This window comes from Oryx dammah, unplaced genomic scaffold, assembly GCF_014754425.2.
Source record: "Oryx dammah isolate SB20612 unplaced genomic scaffold, SCBI_Odam_1.1 HiC_scaffold_15, whole genome shotgun sequence".
Taxonomy (NCBI): domain Eukaryota; kingdom Metazoa; phylum Chordata; class Mammalia; order Artiodactyla; family Bovidae; genus Oryx; species Oryx dammah.
Genome location: NW_024070199.1, coordinates 25,919,231 through 25,937,761, shown reverse-complemented (window position 1 = coordinate 25,937,761; position 18,531 = coordinate 25,919,231). Strand labels below are relative to the sequence as shown.

At 38.0% G+C, this 18,531-nt stretch overlaps 2 protein-coding genes across 2 annotated transcripts; both read left to right on the top strand.

The window, feature by feature from the left end:
* The first annotated feature begins 4,799 nt into the window (after positions 1 to 4,799).
* Positions 4,800 to 5,732, top strand: LOC120874877 (olfactory receptor 148-like). The gene is given in 1 exon segment (XM_040256559.1): positions 4,800 to 5,732. A coding segment is annotated over 1 exon segment (933 nt).
* A 7,259-nt stretch (positions 5,733 to 12,991) lies between these two features.
* On the top strand, positions 12,992 to 13,930 carry LOC120874400 (putative olfactory receptor 10D4). The gene has a single exon (XM_040255770.1). The coding sequence runs from the start codon at positions 12,995 to 12,997 to the stop codon at positions 13,928 to 13,930; it is 936 nt and encodes a 311-aa protein (XP_040111704.1). The 5' UTR covers positions 12,992 to 12,994.
* Positions 13,931 to 18,531: the final 4,601 nt, after the last annotated feature.

Below are 18,531 nucleotides of genomic sequence, written 5' to 3'. Positions count from 1 at the left end.
AGACACACAGGCGGCTAACAAACACATGTAAGGATGCTCAACATCACTCATTATCAGATAAATTCAAATCAAAACCACAATAAGGTACCATTTCACACCAGTCAGAATGGCTGCAATCCAAAAATCTACAAGCAATAAATGCTGGAGAGGGTGTAGAGAAAAGGGAACCCTCTTACACTGTTGGTGGGAATGCAAACTAGTACGGCCACTATGGAGAACAGTGTGGAGATTCCTTAAAAAACTGGAAATAGAACTGTCTTATGACCCAGCAATCCCACTGCTGGGCATACACACCTAGGAAACCAGAATGGAAAGAGACACGTGTACCCCAATGTTCATCGCAGCACTGTTTATAATAGCCAGGACATGGAAGCAACCTAGATGTCCATCAGCAGATGAATGGATAAGAAAGCTGTGGTACACAATAGAGTATTACTCAGCCGTTAAAAAGAATACATTTGAATCAGTTGTAATGAGGTGGATGAAACTGGAGCCTATTATACAGAATGAAGCAAGCCAGAAAGAAAAACACCAATACAGTATAGTAATGCATATATAGGAATTTAGAAAGATGGTAATGATAACCCTGTATGCAAAACAGCAAAAGAGACACAGATGTATAGAACAGTCTTTTGGACTCTGTGGGACAGGGAGAGGGTGGGATGATTTGGGAGAATGGCATTGAAACATGTACAATATCATATATGAAATGAATCGCCAGTCCAGGTTCAATGCATGATACTGGATGCTTGGGGCTGGTGCACTGGGATGACCCAGAGGGATGGTACGAGGAGGGAGGAGGGAGGGGGTTTTCAGGATGGGGAACACGTGTATACCTATGGTGGATTCATGTTGATGTATGGCAAAACCAATACAACATTGTAAAGTAATTAACCTCCAATTAAAATAAATAAATTTATATTAAAAATAAAAATAAATAAAATAAAAGTTCTATTTATTAAATGTAAATATTTAATATATTCAAGACATGCACAGAATCTACATTTAACACAAATAACTTGGGTATAAGGCTTTGTTTACTCAAAATGAAGAAATTCTATAGAGATGATGGGTAGCATGTCAGCTATAGTTAACCATACTGTAGTGAATAGTTGAAGTTTCCTAAGACAGTGTCTTAAGTGTTCTCACCAGACACACACAAAAAAAGAGAACAAAAAGGAAAGAAAAGAAATATGAAAAAGGAAAAGAAGTGGTTACTCTGTGAGGTGATGGTAATGTTAGTTATCTGATTGAAGTGATCATTTTACATCACATACATATATGAAAACATCAAATTGTACACCTAACATATGGACAATTTTTAACTTTCAAATATATTTTAAGAAGCTGCTTTTAAAAAAGGATGACTGGACCCTAGGAGGGCACAGTCCAGGCTGTCCCGCCCCAGATGGCCCCTGCGGGGCAGTCCAGAAATTAATAATAATAATAAAAAAAAGATGACTGAAAGCTGCCTTTACAGGTTCAGCTTCAAGGCCAAGAATTAATGTATTAGTGACCTACTGATTCATGAAATACAATCACAAATCTTAGTGACTTAAAAATAACAATTTATTACTATAAAAGCAAGTTGAAACTTTGATGAAAAATGCAGGTAAAATACAACTTGCCATTCACTTTTTGTTGCTTGTGATAATTCTGGAAACTTTTTCTACTTTCTAGAGGAAATTTTAAAAAGAAAACTTATTTATTGAACTCTGCCCTCTTGAGATCTGATAACTATTTATTCTGCACAAAGCATCTTCACAGAATGTAGAATATTTGTGTTTTCAGTTTGACTGTGATGTTGATTTAGCACATGCAACCTTGATTCTGAAACATCTGGCTTGGTTTCTAAAATAGCCCATGACTTATATCTCCTCTGAAAACACTCTTATAGACCAAGGTCAATGACATGGTGTTTACTTCCTAGTCAAAAGCATAGTTTTCATTTTTTAAATTTATATAGCCTCTACAGTTTTTTTCAAGTCATTAATCACTATCTAAAACTTTTAAAGTAATTAAGGATAAATAAGATGGGAGAATTATTAACTTGGACATTCTTTTATTATTAGTCAGATATGAACAAAAATATTAAGCTTACTTTTTATATTGAAATCCAGATATACTTGAAATAATCTAACTACCTAGATGCTCCTTAAATATTGAAATTTTGTGATGAGAAACTAGGGGCAAAAGTCCTAAATAAGAGACCAAATCCTAGTTCCTTTCAGAGTAAACTCCATGATTTTGGGCAAATTAAGTTCTTGGACCCCAACTTTCCTCATCTGTAGAAAGTGTCATCAGAGAATTACAACGTTTAAATAAGACTGTCTATATACTCTTTTCCTTTCAGATAGACTCTAACTTTCTTGAACAGAGGGACTATGTTTAACCACACAACCTCAACAACATTTCTGGCTCTCCTGGAAAACAATTAATGCCCTGCCTGATATAATTGGTATTTGTGAGATAAATGGATCAGTGTATGTATAAGTAAGCAAGTCAATGAATGTATTCAACGAGGAATTTGAAATCGTCATCCCAAATATTTACTGAGTATCCCAGGCATTTATCCAAGAAACTTGAACAGATGCTGAGTACTATAAGACACATATTTCAAGTCACAGCTGAAAGTTCTTTTTGACCTCGGTTTGTTTCTTACCCCTATAGTGAAAGTCGCTCAGTCACGTCTGACTCTTTGAGACTCCATGGACTATAGTCCATGGAATTCTCAGGCCAGAATACTGGAGTGGGTAGCCTTTCCTTTCTCCAGGGAATCTCCCAACCCAGGGATCAAACCCAGGTCTCCAGCATTGAAGGTGGATTCTTTACCAGCAGAGCCACAGGGAAGCCCAAGAATACTGGAGTGGGTACCCTATCCCTTCTCTAGCGGATCTTCCTGACCCAGGAATTGATCTGGGGTCTCCTGCACTGCAGGTGGATTTTTTACCAACTTAGTTATCAAGGAAGCCCTTACTCCTGGCAATAGGCCTTTATTTCCCCTGCCCTTTAGAGGACTGCCCATCTCTAATCCACTGTACCATGTACCATGGCCACAGAGATAGACACGAGATTCAGCAAATTTGAATCTGGATCTGAGGCTCTCCGAAGCAATGGGCAGCTGAGGTTGAATCACCTGCTGGCAGGGCCCTGAGGATGTACCACAGGTTCTTAGTGCTGAGGAGCTGCTCTAGTTTCTAGCCTTCCATGAGTTTAGTTTTTCATCAATTGCATTAATTTTCTGAGCTAACCCAATTACTATTTCTTGAATAGATCAATCCTTTTGCCTCAAATAATAAAATAATTCATTAATTAAAGCAACATGTACACATGAAAAAGCAGTAAGTACATAAATGTACCTATAAATACATGATATATATGCCAAATGAATTTTTAAATTATTATATTATTCCCTGAAGTATATTTTACAAAGGAAATCATAAAATATTTCACCTTTAATCAGTTTCCTTCACTCTATTTCTGTCTAGTTACTAACGTAAAATTATAACAAGCAGTTAATTGCTTCCTTGCTTAATAGGATCTCTGACTAGGGGATTAATACCCAAAGGAAGACCAAAGTTACTTAAAGCTTGTTTGGGAATTATTACAGTTCCTAGAGTCAAAGAGGGAATTATTGCAAGAGATAAAAGCACATTGAGATTTTTGGCATTCTATTTGAAAGTGATCAGAAAAAAGAATTCTGGAGATCTACCAGCAGACTGCAAGCTGATAGGAGTTTAGCAGGACAGGGCTGCTTCCCTCTCCTGCAGAAGGAGAGAAAACTGACTTTCAACTCAATAGCACCAGCCAGTTACGTTCCCTCTTTGCCTTGTAAGTACCCAAATTTTATTCTTTTAAAAAAAAAAAAAAACTGACTCTCACCCACTCTCATGTATCATTACCACCAAAATAAAATAAAAATAGAGTTAGAGCTAGATAGGATTTTTGGCAGTAGAATTCATGGATAGATCTATGATTTGAAGACCTCAGTATTGGAAAAGTTAAAGCAAGTTGGAAAAGATATGAGAAGGGTTCAAAGATAGAAATTGGAAAGGAACGTCTACTATGTCTACCCCTGGGCCGTCTATTGCCATAAAGTTGTAGTTTAGTGGCTAAGTCATATTTGACTCTCTTGCGACCTGATAGACTATAGCCCACTAGGTTCCTCTGTGTTGTAGGATTTTCCCAGCAAGAATACTGGAGTGGGTTGCCATTTCCTTCTCCTGGGGATCTTCCCTACCCAGGCATCCAACCCTAATCTCTTGGTTCTCCTGCATTGCAGGCAGATCCTACATGGCTGAACCACCAAGAAAATATGTACTAGGCCTTCAATGTTCTTGGCAGAATTTCTAACTCTCAATTTTAATGCCATCATTATGTTTAAACAAATTTTGCTTCTGTTAAGTACCTAAGCATGTCGGACTTTTTGCCACACCATGGACTATAGCATGCCTGGTTCCTCTGTCCTTCACTATCTCCCAGAGTTTGCTCAAATTCATGTTCATTTGTCCATTGACTCGGTGATGCTTTCTAACTATCTCTTCCTCTACCACCCTCTTCTCCTTTTTCCTTCAATCTTTCCCAGCATCAAGGTCTTTTCCAAGGAGTCACCTCTTCAGATCAGGTGGCCAAAGTTTTGGAGATTCAGCTTCAGAAACAGTCCTTCCAGTATTCAGTGTTGATTTCCGTTAGGATTGAGTGATGATGAATGAACGTATTGGTGTTGTGTCTGTCAATAATCAGCCTCCACATTCGAGCTTTCCTGTCTTTGGTCTCCCCTAGACCTTCCTCCCAAGAACATGAGGAACCACACAGAGCTGAATGAGTTCATCCTACTGGGAATACCTCAGACAGAGGGACTGGAGACTGTGCTCCTTGTCATCTTCTCCTTCATTTACCCCTTGACCCTGCTGGGAAATTTGCTCATCCTTCTAGCAATTGTCTCCTCCTCAACCCTTCACACTCCCATGTACTTCTTCTTGGGACTCCTCTCGATTTTGGACATGCTGTTCCCCTCTGTCACCTGTCCCAAGATGCTATTCTATCTCTCTGGCCAGAGCCGAGCCATATCTTATAAGGGATGTGCTGTTCAGCTCTTCTTCTATCATTTCCTGGGTTCTACGGAAGGCTGCCTCTATTCTGTGATGGCTTATGATCGCTTTGTTGCCATCTGTCACCCACTGAGGTATATGCTCATCATGAGACCTGGAGTCTGTGTTGGCTTGGTCATGGCAGCCTGGTTGGTAGGTTGTCTTCAGGCTACCATCCTGACATCCTTTACCTTTCAGTTACCCTACTGTGGCCCCAGTCGGGTGGACCACTTCTTTTGTGACATTCCTGCTGTCTTACCCCTGGCTTGTGCTGATAGCTCCCTGGCCCAGAGAGTGGGTTCCACTACTGTTGGCTTTCTGGCTTTAACGCTTTGGTTGAGTGTTTTTGTCTCCTACACACGCATTGGGATTGCCATTTTGAGGATCCGTTTGGCATAGGGCAGGCAGAAAGCTTTCTCTACCTGCGGTGCCCACTTCACTGCCATTCTCTGTGCATTTGGACCTGTAATCATCATCTATCTGCAGCCCACACCCAACCCTTTTCTTGGTGCCACGGTGCAAATATTAAATAATATTGTCTCACCCATGCTGAACTCATTAATCTATTCTTTAAGGAACAAGGAGGTGAAAAGCTCACTAAAAAGGATATTCTATAATGTAGTATTTACTGCTCTGGACTAAATTATGAGTTTTGTGAAGGATTTTAGATTTATTGTCTTGTCACACCATTCTCCTATTTCTTCCTTTAAAAAAAAATTATAATAGTACAGCTTTTCTACAATGTTGTGTTCATTTCTTCTGTACCTTAAAATTAATCAGCCATACCCACGCATGTGCTAAGTTGCATCAGTCATGTCTGACTCTTTGCCACCCCATGGACTATAACCTACAAGTCTCCTCTGTCCATGGGATTCTCCAGGCAAGAATACTGGAGTGGGTTGCCATTTCCTACTCCAGGGGATCTTCCCGACCCAGGGATCAAACCCTTGTCTCCTGTATCTCCTCCATTGGCAGGCGGGTTCTTTATACTCACTCATATATCCTTTCTTTTTTGTGTTTCCTTCCCATTTAGGTCACCACAGGGCACTGAGTAGAGTTTCCTGTGCTACAGTGTAGGTTCCTATCAGTTATCTATCTTATACCTAATATCAATAGTATTTATATGTCAGTCCCAATCTCCCAATTCATCCCACCATCACCCCCCATTTTTGACTTGGTATCCATATATCTATTCTATACCTGTGTCTCTATTTCTTCTCTGCATATAAGATAATCTATTTCTTCTTTTTTGTTTGCTTTATTTTAATTTTTTTCATTTTTTATTGGAGTATAGCCAGTCAACTATGTTGTGATAATTTCAGGTGAACAGCAAAGGGACTCAGCCATTCATATATATGTATCATTCTCCTCCAAACTCCACTCCCTTTTAAATGAATAAATAGATCATAGAAAATGCTTCCTCCCATTTGTCTTATTCACTGTTGTATCCACAGGACATGGCTCAGTGATCTAGTAAGCACTATACATGAGTTTATTAAGTGAATGAATGGGTACCACTTAACCTTTTAAATTTGATGTAATTGCATATTTATTTATGATAAACAGAAACATAATTTCAATAACTGGGAAACAGAACAACTACAAACACTGAAATAAATACATATCCTCTTAAAGTTGAGGAAATTTGAAAAGCAAATCTGAATGAACTCTAACCACTTTTCTCAATTCTCAGATCAGTGTTGTGATGACTGGCATTGCAAAACAGTTAAATCAGTTTAAATCTTTCCTGTATCTAATACTTTAGTATAGCACACAACAAAAAAATAAAACATACGTGCTCACACACACAAGCAAACACCAGTTCTTAAAATCTCACTCCATCAACAACACAACAACAAAAGCAAAGAACTTGATTCCAAAAAGTGGGCAGAAGACCTCAACAGACATTTTTCCAAAGAAGACATACAGGCGGCTAATAAACACATGAAAGGGTGCTCAACATCGCTCATTATTAGAGAAATGCAAATCAAAACTACAATGAGATATCATACACCAGTCAGAATGGCCATCATCAAAAGATCTACAACAGTGAAGGCTTGAAAGAGTGTGGAATAAAGGGAACCCTCTGGTACTGCTGGTGGGAATGTAAACTGATACAGATACTCTATAGGGCAGTATGGAGATTCCTTTAAAATTATGAATAAAATTACCATATGATCCAACAGTTCCACTACTGGGCGTATTCCCTGTAAAAACCATAATTTAAAAAGAAACACAAGTTCTGAAATATTCATTGCAGCACAATTTACAATAGCACATGGAAGCAGTCTTTATGTCTATCAACAGATGAATAGATAAAGAAGCTGTGTTACATATATACAACAGAATATTACTCAACCATAAAAAGAATGAATTTGAGACAGTTCTAATGAGGTAGATGAACCTAGAGTCTATTCTACAGAGTGAAGTAACTCAGAGAAAAATGCATCTCATATATTCATACATATATATGGAATCTAGAAAGCTGGTACTGACGAACCTATTTGCAGGGCAGCAATGGAGATGCAGACATAGAGAACAGATTCGTTGACACAGAAGCGGGGAATGAGTGGTGGGATGAATGGAGGGAATAGCATGGAAACATATACATTATCGTGTGAAATATATAGACAGTAAGAATTTGCTGTATGATTCAGGGAGCTCGGAGAGGTGCTCTGTGACAACCTAGAAGGACAGGATAGGGAAGGAGGGAGGAAGGAGGCTCAAGAGGAAGAGAACATATGTATACCTATGGCTGATTCATGTTGATGTATGGCAGAAACCAACACAATACTGTAAAGCAATTATCCTTCAATTAAAAATAAATTAAAAAAAAAACAAGTAACTTAATTTTAAATGGTGTAAAGGACTTAAAAGACATTCTGCCAAGAAGACAGCAATCATATAAAAAGATGTTTAATATCACTACCACTAGGTAAATGCAAATCAAATTCACAAGAAGATGCCACTCACAGCCATTAAAATGGCTTTTACTGAAAAAAAAAGGGGGGGGTGGAAATGTGGAGAAATTGGAACTGTTGTGCACTGTTGGTGGAAACTATAAAATGGTACAGCCACTATGGAAAACAGTGTGGAGGTTCTTCCAAAAATAAAAAATAAAAATAACATTACCCTATGATTCATGGATTATACTTTTGAGTATAGATCCAAAAGGGTCCTGAATATTCATATTTATGGCATGTTCAAAGCAGCATTATTCACAATAGACAGGTAGGAGGTGAAAGCTATTCATGTTCATTAATGAGAAATGAATAGTCAAAATGTGGTATATACATACATGAAATATTATTCCCACTTTAAAAAGGAAGGAAATTGACACAATTGGATGCTACTAGATGGATGAACCTTGAGGAGATTATGTTAAGTGAAATAAGCAGCTACAAAAAGACAGATACTGCAGAATTCCAGCTATCCTGGGTGTTTAGAGTAGTTAGATGACAGATAAGAAGGTAGGAAGGTGATTTTCAGGGGCTGGGGAAGAGGAAGATAGATTGTTGTTTAATATACATAGTTTCCTTTTGCAAGATGAAAAAGTTCTGAAGTTTGGTTGCACTGTAGAATGAATACATATAATACTACTGAACTGTATACTTAAAATGGTTAAGATGGTAAATGTTATGCTTTATATTGCTTTTCCACCATTTAAAAATGAAGCTCCTTTGGGAAGGACACGTACACATTGTTATATTTAAAATGGATAATCTACTGTATAGCACAGGGAACTCTGCTCAATGTTACGTGGTAGCCTGAACGGGACAAAAGTTTGGAGGAGAATGAAAACATGTATATGTATGGCTGAGTCCCTTTGCTGTTCACCTGAAACTATCACAACACTGTTAATCAACTATACTCCAATAGAAAATAAAAACTTTTTCAAAAATAAATACAAAGAAACCTCCTTATCTGATGCTCACATATTCTTGGATTTTTGAGTTTTCTAGTTCACTCCTTTTTCTTATAACTTCATCTACTCTTGAACCCACTCTTTTTTTTAAAATTTTATTTTTACTTCATTTTACTTTACAATACTGTATTGGTTTTGCCATACATTGACATGAATCCACCACGGGTGTATACAAGCTCCCAATCCTGAATCCCTCCCACCTCCCACCCCATATCATCTCTCTGGATCATCCCCATGCACCAGCCCCAAGCATCCTGTATCCTGTATCGAACATAGACTGGCACTTCGTTTCTTACATGATAGTATACATGTTTCAAAGCTATTCTCCCAAATCTTCCCACCCTCTCCCTCTCCCTCAGAGTCCAAAAGTCCATTCTATACATTTGTGTCTCTTTTGCTGTCTTGCATAAAGGGTCATCATTGCCATCTTTCTAAATTCCGTATATATGTGTCAGTATACTGTATTGGTATTTTTCTTTCTGGCTTACTTCACTCTGTATAATCGGCTCCAGTTTCATCCATCTCATTAGAAGTGATTCAAGTCTATTCTTTTTAATGGCTGAGTAATACTCCATTGTGTATATGTACCACAGCCTTCTTATCCATTCATCTGCTGATGGACATCTAGGTTGTTTCCATGTTCTGGCTATTATGAACCCACTCTTAAATCACTGTTAAATTGTTGAATACCTCAGTCTGGTGTAGTCAGAGAAGAGTCAGAAATCCAGCATAAGGTAGGCTTCAGGGGGTCTTCCTGGAGTTATCATTTGTGTCCTAACTCATTACCAGACACCGTGTAATGCAGTTTCTTCACAGGTACTACCTAGTCTATCTACAAAAAGTGCTAGATCACATTACAGAGGTAAAACAAGTCTTAGGGATGTTGTGTAAATTTCCGTAAATTTACAGTCTTTGTGGATAGGATAAGGATTCCATCTCAAATCATCACGCAGCTATACTCAATGTAGCAATTTTGCTGAAATTCTTAAAATACATATTTGACCTTTTACATAAACACACCAAAACATCAGCTTTTTTTCCTTTCATCATCTCTGATATATAAGAATATTCCCATATTATCTCTTATTCCTGCTTTAAACCCTCCAAGCACCCCTCCTTTTTATACTTCCTTTATTTCCTTTATTTCAATGCCTTTTCCATTTTCTATTTATTTTTCCTTCCTAGCCTTCCTCACTCGAGTGAAAGTGAAAGTCGCTCAATCAAGTCCGGCTCTTTGCGACCCCATGACTCGAGTCTGCATGACGCTCCTCTGTCCATTGAATTCTCCAGGCAAGAATACTGGAGTTGGTAGCCATGCCCTTCTCCAGATCTTCCCAACCCAGGGATTGAATCCAGGTCTCCTGCACTGTAGGCAGTTTCTTTACCATCTGAGCCATTAGGGAAGCCCTCTCCTGACTCTAATCCTAACCCTAAATACATCGTTACACATCAAGGTCAGTTTAATGGTGTTTACTTCCTAGTCAAAGGCATTGTTACCATCTTTTTTATTTGGACAGTCTGTACAGTTTTTTCAAGTCGATCACCATGCTTCAAAGTATTAAAGATAATCAGAGATAAATAGGATGGTAGAATCATTAACTTTGACATCCTTTTAGCCTCAGTTAGATGTGCAATAAAAATATTGTTTACTTTTTAAGTAGAAATTTCAGATGTACTTAAAATAACGTAACTACCTAAGTGCCAAGTACAATAAAACACATACTTCAAATTATAGCTTAAAATTCTTTTCCACCTCTTAGCATGTTTCTTCCTCCCTTTTCTCCTAGCTTAGGCCTCTATTTTCCCTACCCTTTGGAGGACTGCCCATTTCTGTCCCACTGTACCCTGTACCCTGGCCACAGAGGTGGGCATGAGATTCAGCCAAGAAAATCAGATTTGAATCTGAGGCTGCCAGAAGTAATGGGCAGCTGAGGCTGAATCACCTGCTGGCAGGGCCCAGAGGATGCACCACAAGTTCTTACTGCTGAGGAGCTGCCCTAATTCCTAGCCTTCCATGAGCCCAGTTTTTCAACAATTTCTTTAATTTTCTGAGCTAACCCAGTTACTGTTGCTTGCAATAAATCAATACTATTACCACAAACAGTAAAATAATTTATTGATTAAAACAACACATACACATGGAAAAGCAGTAAATATATCTATAAATGTGATATATGTGCCAATGAAGTTTTAAATGATTATTCACTGAAGTGTATTTTATAAGGAAACCATCAAAGATTCCCTCTTTAATCAGTTTCCTCCTCTCTCTTTCTCTTTAGGTTTCGTTGGTAAGGTCTAATTATATCAAGCAGTTAATTTCTCCCTTGCTTAATAAGAACCCTGACTTGGGGAATTAATACCCAAAGGAAGACCAAGGCTACTTACTATCTCCCGTGTTTGGTATTTATTGCAGTTCCTAGATCAGAGATAAATTACTATAAAAGTGAAAAGCACACTCAGATTTTGACATTATATTTGAAAGTTATTGAAAAAGACACTTCTGAAGATCTCTCAACAGACTTCAAGTTGATGGGAATTTCACAGGACAGGGTTACTTCCTTCTTCCAGAGAAGGAAAGCAAACTAACATTCAATTCAATACCACCAGTCAGTTATGTTCTGTTTGCCTTGTAAGTGCCCAGATTTATCCTTCATTTAAAAAAATTTTGGCTCTCACCCTCTCCTTCCTGTCATGACCATCAAAATAAAATAATAAAGATAGAGTTAGAGCTAGATGGGGTCTTAGGTAGTAGAATTCATGGGTTAATGTATGATTTACAGAGCTTACTGTGCTGAAAAAGTTAAAACAAGTTGAAAAAAATATGAGAAATGTTCAAAAGATGGAAATTGGGAAGGAGTCTCTACTATACCTACCCCTGTGTCTTCTACTGCCATAAAAGTAGAATGCCTTTTAGCCTGGATCTGGTTAGACTATTACAGGTTTTGGAGACTGAAATGGAGGCTATTGGTTACTGATGTGTGCTAAAATCCAGAGCATATGCGTCCTGTTACTGTAATTTTCTGTTCTTTAAGGGCTGTTAACGACCCCTCTTTTGGCTGGCTTCTCATTGTTGACCCTCATAGCCAGGGAGATAATGTGGAAAGAGTCTGTCTTTTGCATGTGTGGCTCGCGTGCGTGCATGCTAATCACCTCGGTCGTGTCCAACTCTTGAGACCCTCTGGACTGTAGCCCGTCAGGCTCCTCTGTCCATAGGATTCTCCAGGAAAGAATACTGGAGTGGGCTCTCGTGTCCTCCTCCAGGGGATCTTCCCAACCCAGGAATCAAACCCAGGTCTCTTCTGTCTCCTGCACTGGCAGGTGGGTTCCTTACTAGTGTCACCTGGGAAGCCCCTAAAAGTGAAGGTGTTAGTTGTTCAGTCCTGTTTGACTCTTTGTGACCCCATGGACTGTAGACCACCAGGCTCCTCTATCCATGAAATTCTCCAGGCAGGAATACAGGAATGGTAGCCATTCCCTTCTCCAGAGGATCTTCCTGACCCACGGATCAAACCTGCATTACAGGCAGATTCTTTACCATCTGAGCCTCCAGGAAAGCCCATATGTGACTTATATGATCATAAATGATTTTGGACATTTAAAGTTACCTAGTTGTCTTAGGTGAATATAGGAAACATGGATAGGACCCTCTTGCATCTTTAAATTAGTCCTTTTAGAATCACAAAGCAGCATTCAAAATTAATACAATTTAAAATGTATATGAAGCATGGAAGATAGGAGAGTTGTCATGTAAGGATTTCTTGGTGAGACTGCAAGTAAAAACTGCACTGCAAAGAGAGATCCAGCATGGAGAGAAGCGGGCCAACCAAGGCAATTCTAAAGGGAAGCACTAGTCTGTTTACATTGAGAATATTTGCTCTGTTTCCATTTCATTGTCTTAAACACAGCCAATTCACATACATATTCGCTTTAACTACAGATTTCTTTTCACAGACACCCAAGAGCTGATCCTTCCATAAACATGAGAAATCACACAGTGGTGACTGACTATATCCTGCTGGGAATCCCTGAGACAGAGGGCCTAGAGACTGTGCTTTTTTCCCTGTTCTCATCATTATATCTGTGCACTGTCTTGGGAAACGTGCTCATCCTTTTGGCTATCATCTCTTCCTCTCGGCTTCATACACCCATGTACTTTTTCTTGGCAAATCTCTCCGTGTTTGACCTAGGTTTCTCATCAACAACTGCTCCCAAGATGCTGTCATACCTTTCAGGGCTGAGTCAAGGTATCTCTTTTCAGGGCTGTGCTACCCAGCTCTTCTTCTACCACTTCCTGGGATGTGCTGAGTGTTTCCTATACACAGTGATGGCCTATGACCGCTTTGTTGCCATATGCTTTCCTCTGAGATACATGGTCATAATGAATCACAGAGTCTGCACCGTCTTGGCCACAGGGACCTGGATGGGTGGCTGTATCCATGCCATTATCCTAACGTCCCTCACCTTCCAGCTGCCCTACTGTGGCTCTAACAAGGTGAGCTATTACTTCTGTGACATACCTGCCGTCTTACCTCTAGCCTGTGGGGATACATCTCTAGCCCAGAGGGTAGGTTTTACAAATGTTGGCCTTTTGTCTCTCATTTGCTTTTTTCTCATTCTTGTTTCCTACACCTGCATTGGGATTGCCATATCAAAAATTCGCTCAGCAGAGGGCAGGCAGCGAGCATTCTCCACCTGCAGTGCACACATGACTGCAATTCTCTGTGCTTATGGGCCAGTCATCATCATCTATCTACAGCCCAATCCCAGTGCCTTGCTTGGTGCTATAATCCAGATATTGAATAACCATGTAACCCCCATGCTGAACCCATTGATCTACAGCCTGAGAAATCAGGATGTTAAATCATCTCTGAGAAACGCATTTCCCAAGAGAAGCTTCGCTCTGAAGAAAAACTGAGAAAAGCTCAAACTTTGCTGGACAAAGTTGGAGTCTCCATTTCTCAGGACTAATTCTCTTCCGCAGCTTCCAAGGCATGTTGAAATCAAATGTGCTCTGAATGGATCTACCACTTAACCTCACCAAGTTTTAAAGCCATGTCTGCTTTCATATTTTCCTGTGTTTATAATGAAATATAATTACTAGAGTAACTACTGACATCAATCTTATTATTGGGCTGCCTGGATTCCCTGCCAGAACCGCCATTCTTCCCCAAACATTTCCTCCCTCGTTAAGTCTTTGAAAGAGTTCAGAGAACACATTTTGTTTCTCATAATCTCAGTTAAAAGTATTTCCGTATATATCTAAAGGGAAGGGAGAATGGAAAAAAAATTTTAAGCAAGCCCAGCTTAATACAGAGTATCAGAACTCAATATCCTTTCTGTACAGTATAACCTCCAATAACTTGAGTAATATTTAAGGTAAGATCTATCTCATGTGTAGTCTGGCTTGATTTTAATATTTTCCTTGTGTACACATTCCTTTGGAATCCAGATATTCTTGTATTACTAGATGACTGGAAGGCTATGAACTTGAATCATGTCTCATTAGCCCCTACAAAAATCAGCTTTAGTTTTGTAAAGAAAAAAGGAAACAAAAAGACAGTAAGACAAAAACAGTCAAGTTTAAATGGGGTACTACATGTTTTTCTAAAACAACAACATTGATTGATTTGTCTGTTATAAAAAGCAAGCTGGTTAGAATTTTCATTTAAATTCAGGTAGCAATAAACTTGCCTTTCCATTGGAAATAATAAGGTATATATAACTTATTTTGATTCTGCTAATCTCTAGGTTTCCTAATGATAAGGGAAAAAATTGGTAAATTTATTATAGAAACTGTGTTAAATTTTATAACATAGTTTCATTCTTCTTTTCCTGATTTTATTTTGTTTCCTTTTATGTTTTACCTACCAGATGTTTATGATTTTTCTTGTAAGCCACCTTAAGTCCTTCTGGTAAGAACCAGAGAATAAATAATGCACTAAAACAAATAATAATAATGCTATTAATAAAGCTGTATTTCAGAAGGTAAGTAGTATTTTTCATAATGGATTTATTATTTTCTTCCTTCTCTGGCCTTCACTTCCTGCCTATCAATACAAATGATTGAAAATAAGTTCTCCAAGTAGAAACTGTAAGCTTCACAATGAATGTGGAATGAGCTGTTAGAAAATATTAAATGGGCTCCCATAGCAGGAGATGCCAGTCACCAGTGCTCTGAATTTGTTGTAAAAGAATCTCTAATGTGAGATACTGTAATTGCACCTGACAAGCGATTCTGGAGTCACTAGACATTTCTGGCTAGAAATCCAGAAGACATTAACCAAGTAACCTTAATTACACGGAAGTTGTTTCCAGGTTAGCAACGATTGAATTGAAATATTAAACATATCAAGCGTTAAAGGATGAAATGTAAATAATGGTTTTATTTTCACTCATTGTTTTCATATAAATATCAAAAACTCAGGATCTCCCATTATAGCAAGGTTGTTTTTTTCCAATGTTCTCTTAACCGAGAGAGAACTACAGTAGTTTCGCCCTTATCTGCAGTTTCATTTTCAGTGGTTTCAGTTCTGTGGTTTCAGTCACCCACAGGCCAACCTTGGTCTGAAAGTATCAAATGAAAAATTCCAGAAACAGATCATTCCGAAGTTTTAAACAGCCAGCCTTTCTGAGTAGTGTGATGAAATCTCGAGCTCTGTCTGGCCACATACATGAATCAGTGTCCCAAGAATACAGTGTTTATGTTCAAGAAACCTTTCTTTTACTCAGTAAGGACCCAAAGCTCAAGAGAAGTGATGTTGCCAATACAGATAAGCCATAGTGAAGCCATAAAGTGCTTCCTTTAAGTGATAAAGTTCTCAACTTAAGAAAAAAATCAGTTCTGTATTGAGGTTACTGATAATGAATCGTATACTCAAGAAACTGTGAAGAAAGAAAAATAAATTTATACTCGTTTTGTTGCCACACCTCAAACTACAAAAGCTATGACCATAGTGTGTGATAAGTGTTTAATTAGGATGGAAAAGTCATTAAATTGTGCAGTAAAATATTTTAAGAGCAAGAGGGCGACCACATTCATATAACATTTGTTACAGCATATTGTTATTATTGTTCTATTTTATTATTAGTTATTGTTGATCTCTTACTGTGACCAGTTTATAAGGTAAACTTTATCATAGGTTTGTATGTATAGGAAAAAAACATATATAAAGTGTTAGTCGCTCAGTTGTGTCCAGCTCTTTGTGACCCCGTGGACTGTAGCCCTCCAGTGTCCTCTGTCCACAGGATTTCCCAGGCAAGAACACTGGAGTGGATTGTCATTTCCTTCTGCAGGGGATCTTCCCAACCCAGGGATCAAACGGGGGTCTTCTGCATTGGAGGCAGATTCTTTACACTCTGAGCCACCAGATTCAGGTTTGACACTGTTTGCAGTTCCAGGCACCCACTGGGGGTCTTGGAAGATATATCCCAGGATAATGGGCATCTACTGTAGTCACTTCTGTTCTTTAAGCCTTGTCTTGATGCTGTCAGCTGCATTCATACCCACCCCATTCATTGCATTCTTCCTCTAGACTCCAGGGATTTATACTAATTGCTTTCCATTTCCCTAAACATAAATACCCATATTTTCTTTCCTGATCTCCCACTTTGATGGGCAGATGCTGAAATAGGTTTATGTTTTACAGCCTCCACTCTTCTGTTCTTTAAACACATGCACACTTTTTTTGTTTTAAGGATTTTACTCCTTGTCACTACAAAGAAACACGTGACGATACTAAAAAATAATAAACATTTGAAAAATTACAATGGTTTAGAACATTTCTTTGTATTTTATCCTAACAGTTTTCCTCTAATATGTATTTTAAAATGTAATTTTAACCATTCATATCTTTCTACTTACTTCCAAATCCTTCACCTTCCATTGAAGGGCCAGGTTCACAGGCTAAGAGCCTCAATACGTAAATTTCCTTAGTTAATGGTAGAACCAAAAATAGAATCCTGGTCTTCTGGTTTGAAGATCAGTTCTTTTCCTGTTGTACAGACTTATAAATTCCAGCTGAGGAATTTATGGGTGATCTTGATGCTACAGAACTTTTCATTAATTTCCAGACAAGTCATCATAGCAATAAAAACACTTAAGTAGAAAAATAATTCAGTATTTTATTGTAAGAGGTCACCTCTGATTTAGAAATTTTACCGCTTCTGACACAAAACATATAAAAGCTTTTAAACATAAAAAAAAATATGAAAAAATAATGTTTAGCTTTTACATTCTCTTGATACATTCCTAAAGCTTCATCAAACAGACTTTATAAATTTAGAGATAATTTGTAACTTCCAGAAGAGTTACAAAAGTAGTACAAAAAATCCATGTATACCCTTTATTCAGATTCCAAAAATGTTATCATTATATTTATTACAATTCTTCCTCTCTCTCTCTCCCCATACACATACACACAAACACACACATTTTTTTTTCTAAATCAGAATACGTTGTTGCCATGAGGAGCTGCAGACATAATTCCCCTTTTCCTTACACTCCTTACTCAGAGTGCATTTTTCTGAAAATAAGGAACCTCCTTAAAGTGAAGTGAAGTCACTCAGTCGTGTTCGACTCTTTGCAAGGACTGTAGCCTAACAGGCTCCTCCATCCACGGGATTTTCCAGGCAAGAGTGCTGGAGTGGATTGCCATTTCCTTCTCCAGGGGATCTTCCTGACCCAGGAATCGAACCCGGGTCTCCCTCATTGCAAGCAGACACTTTGCCGTCTGAACCCCCTGGGAAGCTTAAGGAACCTCCTTATATAACTGTAATAAAGTTATCAAAACTAAGAAGTTAACGTTGATACAATACTTTTACCTGATCTGCAGCCTTACTTTAGGTTTTAGTAATTATTTCAATAATATCATTTATAGCAAGAAAAAAAATGTCCAGGATCATGCATTGCATAAAGTCATTTCTGTTCGGTTCTATTCATCTGCTATGTTTCCTAAGTCATGCTTTATAATCTAGGACAGTAAAGTTTTTGAAGATTTTATTCTGAGTATTTTGTGGAACATCCATTAATTTGAGTTTGCCTGATATTTCCTTCTCATTAGATTCAGGTTATGCATTTTGGGCAGGACAAACTCAGAAATGATGTTTTGTTCTTCCTAGTATATCATATCAGGAGGTGTTTACTATACATTTGTCCCTTTAGTAGTGAGGGCAATACCAATCATTTCTGCCAGATTACTCAAGAATAAAGTTATAATTTTACTTTCAGAATTAATTGTGATCTTTGTGGGGAAGAGGGGTACTTTGTGATTATGTAAATATCCTGTTACTCCTCAAAGTTTAAACTGATAGTTGTAACCTCCATGGATGATTCCTGTAAGAATTGATTATTATGGTAGTTGCCAAATAATGTTTTTCTAATTTAATCATTCCTACCATATAAGGGAAAGCTTTCCTTTCTCTTTTTAATATAAAATTTATATTTAAATGTACACAAAATGACATTTATATTAAAATGTCACTCTAACAAACTGAATAAAATATATGATCTTATCTTGT